This window comes from Nicotiana tabacum, chromosome 6, assembly GCF_000715075.1.
Source record: "Nicotiana tabacum cultivar K326 chromosome 6, ASM71507v2, whole genome shotgun sequence".
Lineage (NCBI taxonomy): Eukaryota > Viridiplantae > Streptophyta > Magnoliopsida > Solanales > Solanaceae > Nicotiana > Nicotiana tabacum.
This window is the reverse complement of record NC_134085.1, coordinates 102,657,473-102,673,632: the sequence shown is the minus strand read 5'-3', so window position 1 is coordinate 102,673,632 and position 16,160 is coordinate 102,657,473. Positions and strand designations below refer to the sequence as shown.

The 16,160-nt window shown below is 39.1% G+C and overlaps 1 protein-coding gene across 1 annotated transcript; it reads right to left on the bottom strand.

The window, feature by feature from the left end:
- Nucleotides 1–15,310: 15,310 nt before the first annotated feature.
- On the bottom strand, nucleotides 15,311–15,744 carry LOC142181960 (uncharacterized). Its single transcript, XM_075255677.1, has 2 exons — nucleotides 15,583–15,744; nucleotides 15,311–15,466 (listed from the first exon to the last, which is right to left on the bottom strand). Exons 1-2 carry the CDS (start codon nucleotides 15,742–15,744, stop codon nucleotides 15,311–15,313), a joined length of 318 nt encoding a protein of 105 aa, XP_075111778.1.
- Between the last annotated feature and the right edge of the window lie 416 nt (nucleotides 15,745–16,160).

The following is a 16,160-nucleotide window of genomic DNA, read 5'->3' as shown; positions in this document are numbered from 1 at the left end:
GCTCAACTCAATATGAGTACCCAACTCTCATTGCACAGACCTTTAAAACTACGAAGTAAACTGAGTGCCCCTATCTGAAATGATGGAAACTGGGACACCATGCAACCGAACAATCTCCCGGATATAGATCTTTGCCAACCGCTCTAAAGAATAAGTAGTACACATAGGAATGAAGTGCATGAACTTGGTCAGCCGATCCATAATCACCCAAATAACATCAAACTTTCTCAAAGTCTGTGGAAGTCCAACAACAAACACCATAGTGATCCTCTCCCACTTCCACTTGGGAATATCTATCCACTGAAGCAAGCCACCCGGTCTCTGATGCTCATATTTCACATGGTGACAATTGTGACACCGAGCTACAAATTCCACAATGTCTTTATTCATTTTATGCCACTAATAGTGCTGTCTCAAATCCTGATACATCTTCGCGGAACCCGGATTAATGGAATACCGTGAGCTATTGGCCTCCTCCAGAATCAACTCCCGAAGCCTATCTACATTGGGCATACAGATCCGGCCCTGTATCCTCAACACCCCATCATCACCAATGGTCACATCTCTAGCGTCATCGTGCTGAACTCTGTCCTTAAGGACAAGCAAATGCGGATCATCATACTGGGTCTCTCTGATGCGATCATATAAGGAAGACCGAGAAACAACACAAGCCAATACCCAACTGGGCTCCGAAACATCTAATCTTATGAACCGATTGGCCAAGGCCTACACATCAACTGCATAAGGTCTCTCCCCAACTGGAATATATGCCAAACTCTCCATACTCACCGCCTTTCGGCTCAAAGTATCGGCCACCGTATTGGCCACCGTATTGGCCTTCCTCGGATGGTACAATATAGCGATATCCTAATCCTTAAGCAACTCCAACCACCTCCGCTGCCTCAATTTGAGATCCTTCTATTTGAATAAGTGCTGGAGGCTACAATGATTAGTAAACACCTCACAAGACACACCATACAAGTAATGCGTCCAAATCTTCATTGTGTGAACTATGGCAGCCAACTCAAAATTATGAACGGGGTAGTTTTTCTCATGGGGCTTCAACTGACGAGAAGCATAAGCAATAACTTTACCCTCCTATATCAACACACAACCAATGCCAACTCTCGAAACATCACAATACACGGTAATTGAACTTGAAGCTGATGGCAAAACTAACACTGGTGCTATGGTCAAAGCTGTTTTGAGCTTCTAAAAGCTCTCCTCACACTCGTACGACCATACAAATGAAGCAACCTTCTGGGTCAACTTGGTCAAGGGCAATGCGATAGATGAGAATCCCTGAACAAAATGACGATAATAACCCGCCAAACCAAGAAAGCTGTGGATCTCTGTGGCTGAGGACGGTCTAGGCCAACTGTAAACCGCCTCTATCTTCTTTGGATCAACCTGAATACCCTCGCTGGACATCACGTGCCCCAAGAAAGCCACTGAACTGAGCCAAAACTCTCACTTGGAGAATTTTGCATAAAGCTTCTCCTCCCTCAATCTCTGCAACACAACTCTCAAATGCTTCGTGTGCTCCTCCTGACTACGCGAATACACCAGAATATCATCAATGAAGACTATGACAAACGAATCAAGATAAGGACGGAACACACTGTTCATCAAATGCATGAACGCTGCTGGGGCATTGGTCAACCCAAAAGACATCACCAAGAACTCATAATGACCATATCGGGTCCTGAAAGCTGTCTTAAGAATATCTGAGTCCCTGATCTTCAACTGGTGATAACCTGAACGGAGATCAATCTTGGAGAACACTCTCGCTCCCTGAAGTTGGTCGAATAAATCATCAATGCGAGGCAAAGGATACCTGTTCTTAACTGTTACCTTGTTCAATTGCCTATAATCAATGCACATCCTCATAGTGCCATCCTCTTTCTTCACAAATAGAACCGGTGCACCCCAAGGTGACACACTAGGCCAAATGAACCCCTTATCGAGAAGTTCCTGAAGCTGCTCTTTTAATTCCTTCAACTCCGCTGGTGCCATACAATATGGCACCATAGAAATGGGCTAAGTGCCCAGCACCAAGTCAATACTAAAATCGATGTCCCTATCCGGTGGCATACCCGACAGGTCTACCGGAAACACATCGGGAAAATACCTCAAAACTGGGACAGAATCAATACTAGGAGTCTCAACTCCGACATCCCTCACAAAGTTTAGATACAAAAGACATCCCTTCCCAACCATACGCTGGGCCTTTAAGAATGCGATCACTCTACTAGGTACATAATCAGTCAAACCTCGCCAGTCAATCCATGGCATACCCAGTATAGCCAATGTGACTGTCTTGGCATGACAATCCAGAATAACACGACACGAAGATAACCAGTCCATGCCCAAAATGACATCGAAATCCACCATACACAATAATAAAATATCCACATGGGTCTCCAGAGCCCTAATAGTTACTATACACGACTGGTACACACGGTCTATGACAACAATATCACCCACTGGAGTAGATACATGAACAAGTGAAACAAGATACTCACGAGGCGTATCCAGATAATAGGCAAAGAATGATGACACATAAGAAAAGGTGGAACCAGGATCAAATAATATAGAGGCATCTCTGTGGCAGACTGAAACAATACTTGAAATCACGACATATGAAACAGCAACATCTGATCTACCCGGGAGAGCATAGAAATGAGCCTGACACCACCTGATCGACCTCCCCCTCTAGGATGACCCCTAGCTGACTAACCTCTACCCCTAGCTGGTTGGGCAGGTGGTGAAGTAATTGGAGCAGAAGTCGAGGGTTGACCCCTCTACTAAGACTGACCATCATGAAGACGAGGACACTACCTCCTTATATGCCCAATCTCCGCACTCATAACAACTCCGCGATGGTGGAGATGGGGACTGAAGGGAACCCCTGGCACCAGAATAACTAGTAGAAGGACCTGACATGGAAGAACCCTGCACTAATAGAGCACGGGACGAACTCTGGGCTGGGTGGCCACTGAGTGATGGGTGGCCTTGATGAGAATTGTGAGAACCATGACCCGATGATGCCCCATGATAACCTGGATGAGCCGAATGAGCTTGTCTGAATGGGCGGCCTCTACACTGTTGGAACTGGCCCCTCGAAGGAGCACCACTAAAACTACCAGATCCCTGAGGCCTCTTAGCCTCCCTCTCCTCTCACTCCTGGCGGCGAACTGACTCGATCTCACGGGCGATGTCAACAACCTCCTCGAAAGTAGCACATGTCATCCTCTCCCTAGTCATGAGAATCCGAAGCTGATATGTGAGACCATCAACAAACCTCATAATCCTCTCTCGATCTGTGGGAACCAACCAAATAACATGATGGGCTAACTCAGAGAACCGCATCTCATACTGCGTCACAGTCATCTATCCCTGATGCAACTGCTCGAACTGCCTGTGCAGCTCCTCTCAGTGAGACTGTAAAACATTCTTCTCCAGAAAGAGAACAAAGAATAGCTGCCAGGTAAGGGGCACTACACCAACAGGCCTACGCCTCCTACCAAGTGAAGGCAGCCCCAGAAAACTAAAAGGTGGCAAAAGCTACACCACTGGTCTCTAGTATCGCCGCTGTATGAAGCATCATCTAACACTTATCCAAGAACCCCTGGGCATTCTCGCCCTCTACACCGCTGAAGGTCGGAGGCTTGAATCTACCAAACCTCTCTAGTTGATGCTGCTCGTCGTCTGGCATAACTAGTACCACAAACTCCTGAGCTCGTGCAACCGGCTGGGATGGAGGTTCCCCCGGTGTCTAGAGTCCCTGCACAACCTGCTCAGGTGTGCGAGCAACGGGAGTCTGGGTGCCTCCCCGGCCTGAGAAGTAGCTGCGGTAGTAGTAACTGAAACCGCCTGAGCCAAACCGGTACACACTAATAAGATCTGAGCTAAAGCCTTCTGTAGGCCTGGAATCACAATGGGCACAGTTGGTGCATGAGCTGGTGCTTCTATAGCGTCCACAGCTGGGACCTAATCCTGAACTGGGGCAACTGGTGGATCTGCAGGTGCTGCCCTAGTTGCTCTGCCCCTACCACGGCCTCGAACTCATCCTCGGCCTCTGGTGGCCCCAACTGGTGGTCGTCCACCCTGCCCGGTAGCTCGTGTCCTCACCATCTGTGAGACCTACGTAACCTAGGCTCTGATACCAACTTGTCACGACCCCAAATACCAGTCGTGATGGCGCCTATCACATTACTTGTCACGCCAACCAATCAATGAATTACAACCCTTTTTCCTTTAACAATAAGCCATTTCCTAACATAGGTTTTAAATACCAAATTCCATTATAAACGTGTAAAGCAACAGAAAATATGCGAAAGTCAAATAACAGGAAACTACACAGCCCCATAATCTGGTGTCACGAGTCTAGAGCCTCTAAATATAAAGTCTGATTGTCTAATACATAACAAGTCAAAAATGCGGGAAAACAAGGATAAGAGGAAGAAAGTAGGGCTGCGGATGCCATGTAGCTACCTTGCAGTTTCCGGCAAACTCTGATAATGCTGAGGACCCTCACTCTACCGCTCGGGCACCAGGATCTGCACACAAGGTGCATGGAGTAACATGAGTACGCCAACTCAGTAAGTAACTAAAGTAAATAAGGTCTAAAAGTAGTGACGAGTAGTTAAAAATCATATAATTGAAGAAAACAACAGAATAACAGGTCAACTTCATAGTTTAAAACCAATTTCGTCGAAAAATCATCAAACTTCAGTTTAAACACTTGAAATCATATACTTAGTATTTTTTCCAACAGAGGCTTATTTTAAAAAAAGAGTGACATCAGTAAAACTATCATAGCTGGCCCCCTCGGGCAAGGTATCACTCAGAATATGGACTCTCAGTTACTCGTGACTCAACTCTCGTCACCGAATACTCGCTCTCAGCACTCAGCTCATTAATATCTCATAGTAATAGAAATCATAGTAACCGCTACGACGTGCAGCTCGATCCGTAATTTATAGTCGACTACGCTCACCGGGGGTGTACAGACTTCAGAGGGGCTCTGACAGCCCAAACATCATATCGCCGCAGCGCGCAACCCGATCCAATATATATATATATATATGTCGCTGCGGTGTGGCACTCGATCCAGTATATATATCGCTGCGGCGTGCAGCCTAATCCATAACATATAATACCCTCACTATTAGGTTCTCAACCTCTCTCAGTCAATAACCTCACAGCCTCTCGGGCACCACAATAGAAATTAGGGAACTCAGCCCAAACAGTCCTCACAATTAGAAGTGGAGTGATAAAACCTGTTTTTAAACATTTAAACAGGTAAACATGACTGAGGTTATGCTTTCAACAAGTAAAGTGAGTAAAAATAGTAAAAATGCCCTTAAGGGTCTCAACAAGTCGGCACAAGGTCCAAAACACGGCATACAACCCATAATATAGTATAAATAGCTAAAGTACGAAATATCATAAGGTTCCAAATCAATTACGCGGGTTAATAGTCACTATGGGATGGACCAAGTCACAATCCCTACCGGTGCACGCCCACACGCTCGTCACCTAGCATGTGCATCACCGCATTTATCAAAACAAGTCAAATACCGGGGTTTGTACCCTCAGTTCCAGATTTACAATGGTTACTTACCTCAAACCGTGAAAATACTACTAAACCATGCCTTTGCCCCTCGAATCGGCCTCCATTTGCATCGAATCTATCCAAAATTAGAATCACGGCATCAAAATATGCTAAGGGAACGAAGCCCAAGCGAAAACAATCAAAAAATTACCAAAAATCTCGAAATTGGCCAAAACTCGACCCCCGAGCCCACATCTCGAAACTCAATAAAAATCACATCAGCGGAATCCTTATCCTCCCACGAGTCTATACATATCAAGAACATTGAAATTAGAGTCTAAATGACCCCTCAAATCCCCATTTAAAGGTCTCTTAATCTCAAGCCCTAACCCCCAATTTTTCTTCCTTAATCTCCACTAAATCCATGATTAAACAATGGAAAAGTGATCTTAAACCCAAGTAATTAAACTTAGGGAACTTACCCAACTGATATCCTTTGGTTCCTCTCGAAATCCTATGCCTTAGCCTCTTCCCCGTCTTCAAAAATGATAAACTTAGCAAAATTTTGCGAAGATGACATATATACCCTCTGGTCCAAGAATTTTCACATCTGCGGACAGTCCACCGCTTCTGCGGTACCGTATTTGCGGTCATCCAACCGCTTATGCGGTTTTTCGTTAACTCAGCCCCAATCCGCATCTGCGATGCATCAGCTGCACCTATGCCATCGCCGGTGCGGTCCATTAATCGCTTCTGCGGTTTCCTAGATCCCAGCTTAATTCCGCTTCTGCGGTTTCATCCCCCGCATCTGCGAGATCGCACCTGCGGTCCCCAATCCGCAGGTGCAGAAATACCAGAAGCAGAAAATTTCTGCAGTTCAACAACATCTCAACTCCCCGTCAACCATCCGAAATCATCCCGAGGCCCCCGGAACCTCAACCAAAGGCACAACCATATCCTAATACCTTATTCAAACTAGTGCCAATCTTCAAAACACCTCAAACAACATCAAAACAACCAAAACACATCAGATTCAAGCCAAATTTTCTAAAATCTTCCAAATTCCGTTTTTAATCTAAAACCCAACCAAACCACGTTCGAAGGACTTGAAATTTTGCATACACGTCCCAAATGACACAACGGAGCAACTACAACTCTCGGAATTCCATTCCGACCTCTATATCAAAATCTTGCCTACCAACCGAAAATCGCCAAAATATCAACTTCGCCAATTCAAGCCTAAAACTACTCCGAACCTTCGAAACGCATTCCGATCACGCTCCTAAGTCATAAATCACCTCCCGAAGCTAATCAAACCATCAAAACTCACACCCGAACCCTCTAAACACATAATTCAACATACGGTTGACTTTTCCAACTTAAGCTTCCTTAAATGAGACTAAGTGTCTCAAACCTTACCAAAATCATTCCGGATTCGATCTGACCAACCCGATACCACATAACACGGATAAACAAAGCATAAAGAAGCAGAAATGGGGGAAACAGAGCGGTAACTCATAAGACAACTGGCCGAGTCGTCACATCCTCCCCAACTTAAACAAACGTTCGTCCTTGAACGAGTCAAGAAACATACCTGAAGCCTCAAACAGGTGAAGATATCTGCTCTGCGTCTCTCGCACGGTCTCCCAGGCAGCCTCCTCCATGGGCTGACCTCTCCACTGCACTTTCACTGATGCTATATCCTTTGATCTCAACTTTCGAACCTGTCGACCCAAAATAGCTACTTGCTCTATATCATAAGTCAAATCATCATCCAACTGAACCATGCTAAAATCCAAAACATGAGACGGATCCCCAATACACTTCCAGAGCATAGAAACATGAAATACCAGATGCACACTCGACAAGCTGGGTGGCAAAGCAAGCTCATAAGCCATCTCCCCAATCCTCCGAAACACCTCAAAAGGCCCAATAAACCGAGGACTCAACTTCCCCTTCTTCCCCATTCACATAACACCCTTCATGGGTGAAACCTTCAACAGAACCTTCTCACCCACTATGTAGGACACATCTCAAACCTTCCTGTCAGCATAACTCTTTTGCCTCGACTGCGCTGTACGAAGCCTCTCCTGAATTACCTTCACCTTTTCTAAGGCATCCTGCACCAAATCTGTCCTCAATAGCCTAGCCTCACCGGGCTCGAACCAATCCTTACTCTGTAAATTGATGACAAATCCTTACTCTGTACCCCTTCCATTTCCCCAAAAGCTACAAAGAGAAAAGCTTGACAAACAGTTCTCAAAGTTTCTAGAAATTTTAAAACAACTTTACATTAACATACCTTTTACAGATGCTTTGAAGCAAATGCCGGCATATCCTAAATTTCTTAAAAACAATTTGTCAAGTAAACGAAAACTGGAAGAAGTTTCAGTAGTTAAGCTTAAATAAAAATGTAGTGCTATACTTCAAAATAAGCTTCCATAGAAACTTGGTGATCCAGGCAGTTTTACAATTCTTTGTACTTTGGGAGGTGCTCACTTTGAAAAAGCATTATGTGATTCAGGTGCTTTAATAAATCTAATGCCTTTTTCAATTTTTTGGAAATTATAACTTGGTGAAATGAAGGGCACTGGTGTGTCTCTACAATTGGCTGATCAAAGTACTAAAAAACCGAAAGGAAAGTACTACAATTGGTGTGTCTTTATATTTCCAGTAGATTTTATAGTACTTGAAATAGAAGAAAATACTGAGGTACCATTGATTTTAGGTAGACCATTTCTTGCAACAGGAAGAGCAATAATTGATGTCCATCAAAGACAATTAATTTTATGAGTTGATGAGGAAAGAGTGATTTTTGATATGCAGAAAATAATGAAATATCATGAGGATGACTCATCATCATCTTGTTTTCAAATTGATTTGTTGAATCACCTTGCTGATGAATATAAAGATGATCAACTAATTACTGATTCATTGGAAAGATGTTTGGCATAGTCAGGTACCACAAGTGATGATGACATCACAATCAAAAAAGAAGTTGAAATACTGGAAAAAGATTCTGAAAATGAGAAAGTCTCACTAGAAGAAGTTCAACCAAAAATTAAACTCAAAACTCTTCCTTCTCATTTGAAATATGTTTTTCTTGAACCTAAATTATTTCCAGTAATTATTTCATCTTCTTTGACTGTAGAACAAGAAATAAAACTAATGAAGGTCTTAAGAGAACACAAAAGAGCCTTAGGATGGACTATAGCTGACATCAATGGAATCAGTCCACCTATTTGCACGCATACGATTCTTATGGAGGATAATTACAAGCCAATAGTCCAACCCTAGAGGAGACTAAACCAAGCAATGCAGGAAGTCGTCAAGAAAGAAGTGGTGAAACTTCTAGCCGCAGGCCATGGTTTTTACTACTTTCTTGACGGATATTCAGGATATAATCAGATACCAATTGCTCCAGAAGATCAGGAAAAGACCACATTCACATGCCCCCAAGGTACGTATGCTTACAGAAGAATGCAATTTGGACTATGTAACGCTCCTGCTACATTTCAGCGTTGCATGTCGGCAATTTTCTCAGATATGACAGAAAAGTTTCTTGAAATTTTTATGGATGATTTAAACACTTTTTGGTATGACATTTGAAGATTGTCTCTATCATTTAACTTTGGTACTTAAAAGATGTAAAGAGACAAATTTGGTTCTTAATTGGGAAAAATATCACTTCACGGTAACAGAGGGAATTGTTTTAGGACGTAAAATTTTGCTAAAGGAATGATAAGGCTAAAATTGATCTTATAGCAGGATTACCCCCTCCTACCACTGTTAAAGGTAACTATAGAAGAACATACAGGTTTTTATAGAAGGTTTATAAAAGATTTTTCAAAAATTTCAAAACCTTTGACTAACCTACTGATGAAAGATATGAAGTTTGAATTTTCAGATAATTGCAGGAAAGCATTTGAGATTCTCAAGGAACATTTGACTAATGCTCCAATTGTTGTTTCTCCTGATTGGAGCGAACCATTTGAAATAATGTGTGATGCAATTGATATAGCAGTTGGAGCAATATTGGGACAAAAGAGAGACAAGATTTCTAGGCCTATTTGCTACGCCAGTAGAACCCTCAATGAAGCTCAAAAGAATTATGCCACAACTGAGAAGGAGCTACTTGCAGTAGTATTTGCATTTGACAAATTTAATTCCTATTTGATAGGAATGAAAGTTGCAGTATTTACTGATCATGCTGCTTTAAAATACCTCTTAGCAAAGAAAGATGCTAGACCTAGATTGCTAAGATGGATACTTCTTTCGCAAGATTTGATCTTGAAATAAAAGATTGAAAAGGTTCATAAAATCAGGTGGCTGACCACCTATCACGTTTGAAAAATCCTCCAACTGAAACAACAAATATCAAGGAGGAATTTCCTGATGAGCATGTTTATACAGTCGCTACAGTTACAAATCAAACACCTTAGTTTGCTGACATTGCCAACTACTTAGTTGGAGGATGGATTCCAAAAGATTTATCTTATGAACAAAGAAAAAAGCTCAAAAAAGAAATAAGATACTATTTTTGGGAAGATCCTTACTTGTTTAAATTTTGTGCAGATGGTATGATCAGGAGATGTGTAGCAGAAATAGAGATGAACAATATCTTAAGCCACTGTCATGATGGAGTTGTAGGAGGACACTATGGAGGAAGATGAACAACCGCAAAAGTGCTTTAAGCTTTTTTTTGGCCCACTTTATTTAGAGATGCAAGAAATTATGTCGCCACTTGTGACAAATGTCAGAGAAGCGGTAACATTTCAAAAAGGGATGAGATGCCTCTTAACTCTATCCTTATGTGTGAAATATTTGATGTTTGGGACATTGATTTTATGAGTCCTTTTTCTCCTTCAAACGGTTGTGAATATATTTTAGTTTCTGTTGACTATGTCTCAAAATTGGTAGAAGCAATGGCCACTAGAAAAAATGATGCTCATGTTGTTTGTGCTTTTATCAAGAAAAATATTTTTTCTAGATTTGGAACTCCACGAGTTATCATAAGCGATTGGGGAACTCATTTTGTAAATAAACAATTTGCTAGTTTGTTGTCAAGATATGGAGTAACTCATAAAACAAAAACTCCATATCATGCTCAAACAAGCGGACAAGTTGAAGTATCCAATAGAGAATTAAAAAGAATTTTAGAAAAAATTGTTGGTTCTTCTCGAAAAGATTGGTCTTTAAAGTTAGATGATGCTTTATGGGCATACAGAACTGCTTTCAAAACTCCCATAGACATATCTCCTTATAGATTAGTTTTTGGAAAAGCTTGTCATTTACCCGTGGAACTTGAACATAAAGCATATTGCACTAAAAAGTTGTTAAATCTAAATTTGCCAGATGCATGTAAAATTCGTCTGTTGTAGCTTGATGAATTGGAGGAGTTCAGACGTGAAATATATGAAAATGCTAAAATGTACAAAGAAAAAACAAAATGGCTTGATAACTTCATTTGCCATAAGGAGTTTACAATTGGAGACCAAGTTCTTTTGTACAATAATCGGTTGAAATTATTCCTGGGAAAATTCAAGTCACGTTGGTGAAGACCGTACATTGTAACAGAAGTTACCCCCATGGTGCCATTGAAATACAACATACAGATGGGGGAGACAAATTCAAAGTAAACGGTCATCGTTTGAAGCATTATATCAGCAGATTCTTCAACAAACAGGCTTTAACAATCCTTTTTTGCCTAATTTTTAAAATAAGTCGAGCTGACGATGTTAAATTCAAAACTATTTTCTTTCCCTCTCTTTAATTGTTTAAGTAATTAGTAGTAACATGTAATATTCTTTTTAGTAAGTTTATTTAATAAATTTAGTTTTTGTTTCTTATATATAAAAAGAGTAAAAAATAATAATTGCATGTTTGTATTAACATATATATATATATATCTGTGTGTGTGTGTATTTAGTATGTATTGATATAATTTGCCATGATAAAGATGCACTCTCATAATTTCTACAATGAAAGTCTTCTCCTATCATGAAAAAGAATATTTTCTTTGCCATAATCTTGTCTTTGTTAATGAAAAAAAACCTTGAGAAACCAAGGAAAAGGAAATGAGTCCAGAATCGAAAAAAATCAGGGAAGCACCTTTATTATTTTTTTTTTAAATTTGTTTATCATGAGGACATGATATTGTTTAAGCTTGGGGTAGAGGAATATTTTTGTTATATATGTGTTTCTTTAAAGTTTTTTCTTTTTCCTCTATTAAAAGCAAAAGGTTAAAAAAACTGAAAAAAAAAACTTGATAAAAATTGAGTTGCCTTATTCCTAAGGCGGCTTATTTTATGTACTTCTATGGATTTCTTGTTCGGTTCTTTTCCATGGTCGTAATATTTTGAATCGAACATTTTTTTAGGACTCTTAGTTGTTTAATTTATTTTGGTAAATAAGTTGGCTAAACTTGATTTGACTTGAAATGCATGAGACTTAAAAAAATGAAATTGATTAAGTACCAATCACGGGTTTTATGAATACCTTTCTAAGCTCATACTTACTTCTTGGTGATTGAAACCATAATTTTTATGGTTCTAAGTTTATTGTGCGGTTAGCTTATATTGTCTAGTTCTCCTGCTTATTTGGAAATCTAGAACTTGCCTTGAATGTGGTTTGAAGCGAAATTCTAGGTAGATCTTTGAGTTGAGAAATGAAAGTAGGCCTTCTTTGTTGAGCCACAACCTAAATTAATCTACCTTGATGATCTTCATCCCTAGTTAGCCCAGTTGAGCCTAAACAAATTATTATTCTTATTTTTTAGCCAAGCTTTAACTTTTATCTTGTTTGTTGTTAAGACTTATTATTTGTTTACCCAATTCCCTTTGGGTACTTTAAGAGTTGATCTAAAAGTAAAAATCTAGGGGTGAGGTGTAATTGTGGAAAGAACTGATGTAAGAACAAGTATTTGAGCTTGTTGATCTTTTGAGATGTTTTTATAAAAAGAAAAAAATAGTTGCTTCTGAAATTCAAAAAAAAATTAAAGTTGTGAATGCGTTAAAAAAGAAGAAGAAGAAGAAGAAGAAGAAGAAAAAGAAGAAGAAGAAGGGGGATGTCGATTGCTTAAAGGAATATGGAAGACAATCGTGCTTGAGCGATAAAATAAAGTGTAGAGCCTATAGGGAATTTGAGTCACTATTATCCATATGTATCCTTCCGATCCCTAAGCCTTCATTACAACCTTGTAAAAGTCCTACATGATCTCAACTCATAGACTCATATATTAGTAGAGAATCATATAATAGTCAAGCTTATGGTAATTTCCAGTAGTTTGAGATACTTTTATTTGAGAGTGAGCAAAATTTTCTATTCATGCCCTTCTCTGTTCTTTATCTATATATTGTGTGATATATGGACATCTCTCTTCATCTAGTGAGACACACTTGGGATTAAAAAATTATTATGATTTCGATACTCAATAGGTGAACATGAGTACGGTTAAAGTTGTTTGAACTCGTGGATTAGTCTTAATTAATTTTTCTCTGTCAAAACTTCTCATGATTTCACTTAAAGTGTTTAGCTACCACGTTTATTTGATTTTATTTTTGCTCGAGGACAAGCAAACATTTAAGTGTGAGAGAATTTGATAAGAGAAAAATATCATGCATAAGTTGAGCTGGAATCTAAATTTTAGTATTAATATTTTTCTCTTTCTTTGTAGGAAATAATTAAATTAATAAGAAAAAAGGAACAATGAGAAGAAAAAGTTCACTTTTCAAATTTGCAAAGAAGAACTATAATGCTGAAAATTAAAAGTAAAGTGGTGTATGCAACTTTACAAATGATGAAAGTAGTTGTGCACATGAAAAAAGTCCATGCAAATGGTCCACCTGCCGATTTGGAGAATTACATTTCATCAAACTTTACAGCTACAAGCACTTGCAAGTTTCCAACTTGGGAAAATATATGTGAGAAATCAATTTATATTATATACTCCACCTATAAATAGTGCTACATTGAGCTTCTGATGAGTACACAAATTTGAGAGAGCTTCTTCTTTTCCTTGCTTCTTTCATTACTTTCTTTTCTTCTTTTAGCTATTACAGTATCTTCATTTCTAGTTCCGAATAAATTATAATATTGAAAATTACTCTAGCACCTGTTTTTAATTAAATAGGGGGAATTATTCTCTTGAATATTTCTTTCTATTTTCTTATTTAATGGGCAAGAATATTTTCGTTGTCAGTACTAACTCCATTATGGAGTAACTTTTCTTGTGTTGGGAGAGTGATGGATCTTAATATTTCTATATAATAGTAGATATTATCCCTCAATTTCACATGTTTGAGCTAAAGTTTTTCATTAAATTTTATCTGCTTTATAGTTAGGTGTTATTTAATTTGTTAACATCTATATATTTCGAACTAAACATTAACTTCTTACTAATTTTGTAATCGAAAGAGGCGGAAGAGTAATATAGTTAATGTTGGTATTGATAAATGTTAACTTTTATTTAGTGACATCTAACTCTTATATGTTAAAATTGATTCTACACTTAATTGTAATCGAAAGAGGCGAATATTGTAGTAATCAATTATAACAAGTAGGACAACCGAAATTGACTTACTAAAAAGAGCAAGTTTTATTTTAAGCATATATTTCTGGCTCTTTAATATTACTATTTTGACGATTAATTTGTATAACCAAGAAGAATGCAACTAATTGTTCAACTTAAGTAATGATATATAAATGTAATCGTGAGAGGCATTTATACATTTGTGAGAATGTCATGACCCCAAATACCAGTCGTGATGGCGCCTATCACATTACTAGGCAAGCCAACCAATCAATAAATCACAACCCTTTTTCCTGTAACAATAAGCCATTTCTTAACACAGGTTTTAAATACCAAATTCCATTATAAACGTTTAAAGCAACAGAAAATATGCAGAAGTCAAATAACAGGAAACTACACAGCCCCATAATCTGGTGTCATGAGTTTAGAGCCTCTAAATATACAAGTCTGACTGTATAATATATAACAAGTCTAAAATGCAGGAAAAACAAGGATAAGAGGAAGAAAGCAGGGCTTCGGACATCATGCAACTACCTTGCATTCTCCGGCAAACTCTGATAATGCTGAGGACCCTTACTCTGCCGCTCGGGCACCTGGATCTGCACACAAGGTGTAGGGAGTAACGCGAGTACACCAACTCAGTAAGTAACTAAAGTAAATAAGGTCTGAAAGTAGTGACGAGCAATTAAAAATCATAAAAGAAATATTAAGTGAAGTTATGATCCCAACACCTTTTTATTATATCTGTGAAAAACAAAATATTTTCTATTGCTCTATTCATGCATTTTTAGTTAGTTAATTCACAACTCAACTCTTCCTGATTTCTCAAATAGTAATTAAAACAAGAAACGTCTGTATAATAGATAAACCAATCTCTGTGGGTTCGATATCTTTCTATACTATAATTTGACATAGTACAAGTTTAAATTTTATACACGCCAGACTCTCGTCAGAATCCCACCATTTTTTCTAATAATCTTTTGGAATCTTCGAGTGAGATACTCCATGTCGGATTCATCACTACTTGAGTCTCGGTTGGCAGCCTTGAGAACCAGGTTCTTCTCCTTCTTGGACTCTCTTCTTTCAAGATCCTTCTTTCTCTTCATCTCATAAGTTTTGAGATTTCCAATGAGTTCATCAATGGTCAGCTTCTACAAATCCTTGGCTTCAGTAATACTTACTTTATTTTCCCAAGAACCTGGTAAAACACTAAGTATTTTCTAGACCAGCTTGTTTCTTGGGATGACTTCACCAAGGGAGTGAAGCTCATTGATAATGGAGGTGAAACGTGTGTGCATATCTTGAATATACTCATCCTCCTTCATCTCAAAAAGCTTATACTCAGTATTAAGCATATCAATTTTGGACTGCTTAACCTGAGTAGTTCCCTCATGGGCAGTTTGAAGAGCTTCCCAAATCTCCTTAGTAGACTGGTAAGCTGAGATGCGGTTGTACTTATCTGGCCCGATGCCATAAACAAGAACTTATTTGCCCTAAAATTCTTCTCAATAGACTTTCTATCAGCATCGGTGTACTCTTTTCTTGTTTTTGGGATTGTAACTGTTCCCACACTAATAGTTTTCATGGGAACAAAAGGTCCATCACAGATTTCATCCCACAGCTCTGAGTCCTCAGCCATAATGAAATCATGCATTCTTGTTTTCCACCAACCATAGTATTGGCCGTTGAATCTTGGTGGTCTGTACGTTCATTGTCCTTCCTCAAAATTTGGTGGAGCATCCATGTAGATCCTTTCTAGGTGTTAACATTTTAGAAAAAACTGTTTGGCAAATCATCAAAACTCAAATTACCATAACTTATCAATGAACCAAGACTAGTACCTCAAGACTTCATTAGTTACTAATGAACCAAACTGTATAACGATCTGGTCCTATATTAGTTTGGTACAATGCTAACTACTAAACAAGTATGTAAATGAGACACATGATAAGTTCCCACTATATAGAGAACCAGATTCTCTATAAGTTCCCACTGTAAGCAACAGACTGTAAAACCAGCCAGTATAGGGAACCAGGTTCTCTAATTGTTCCCACAGTAGCTCGGCAGAAA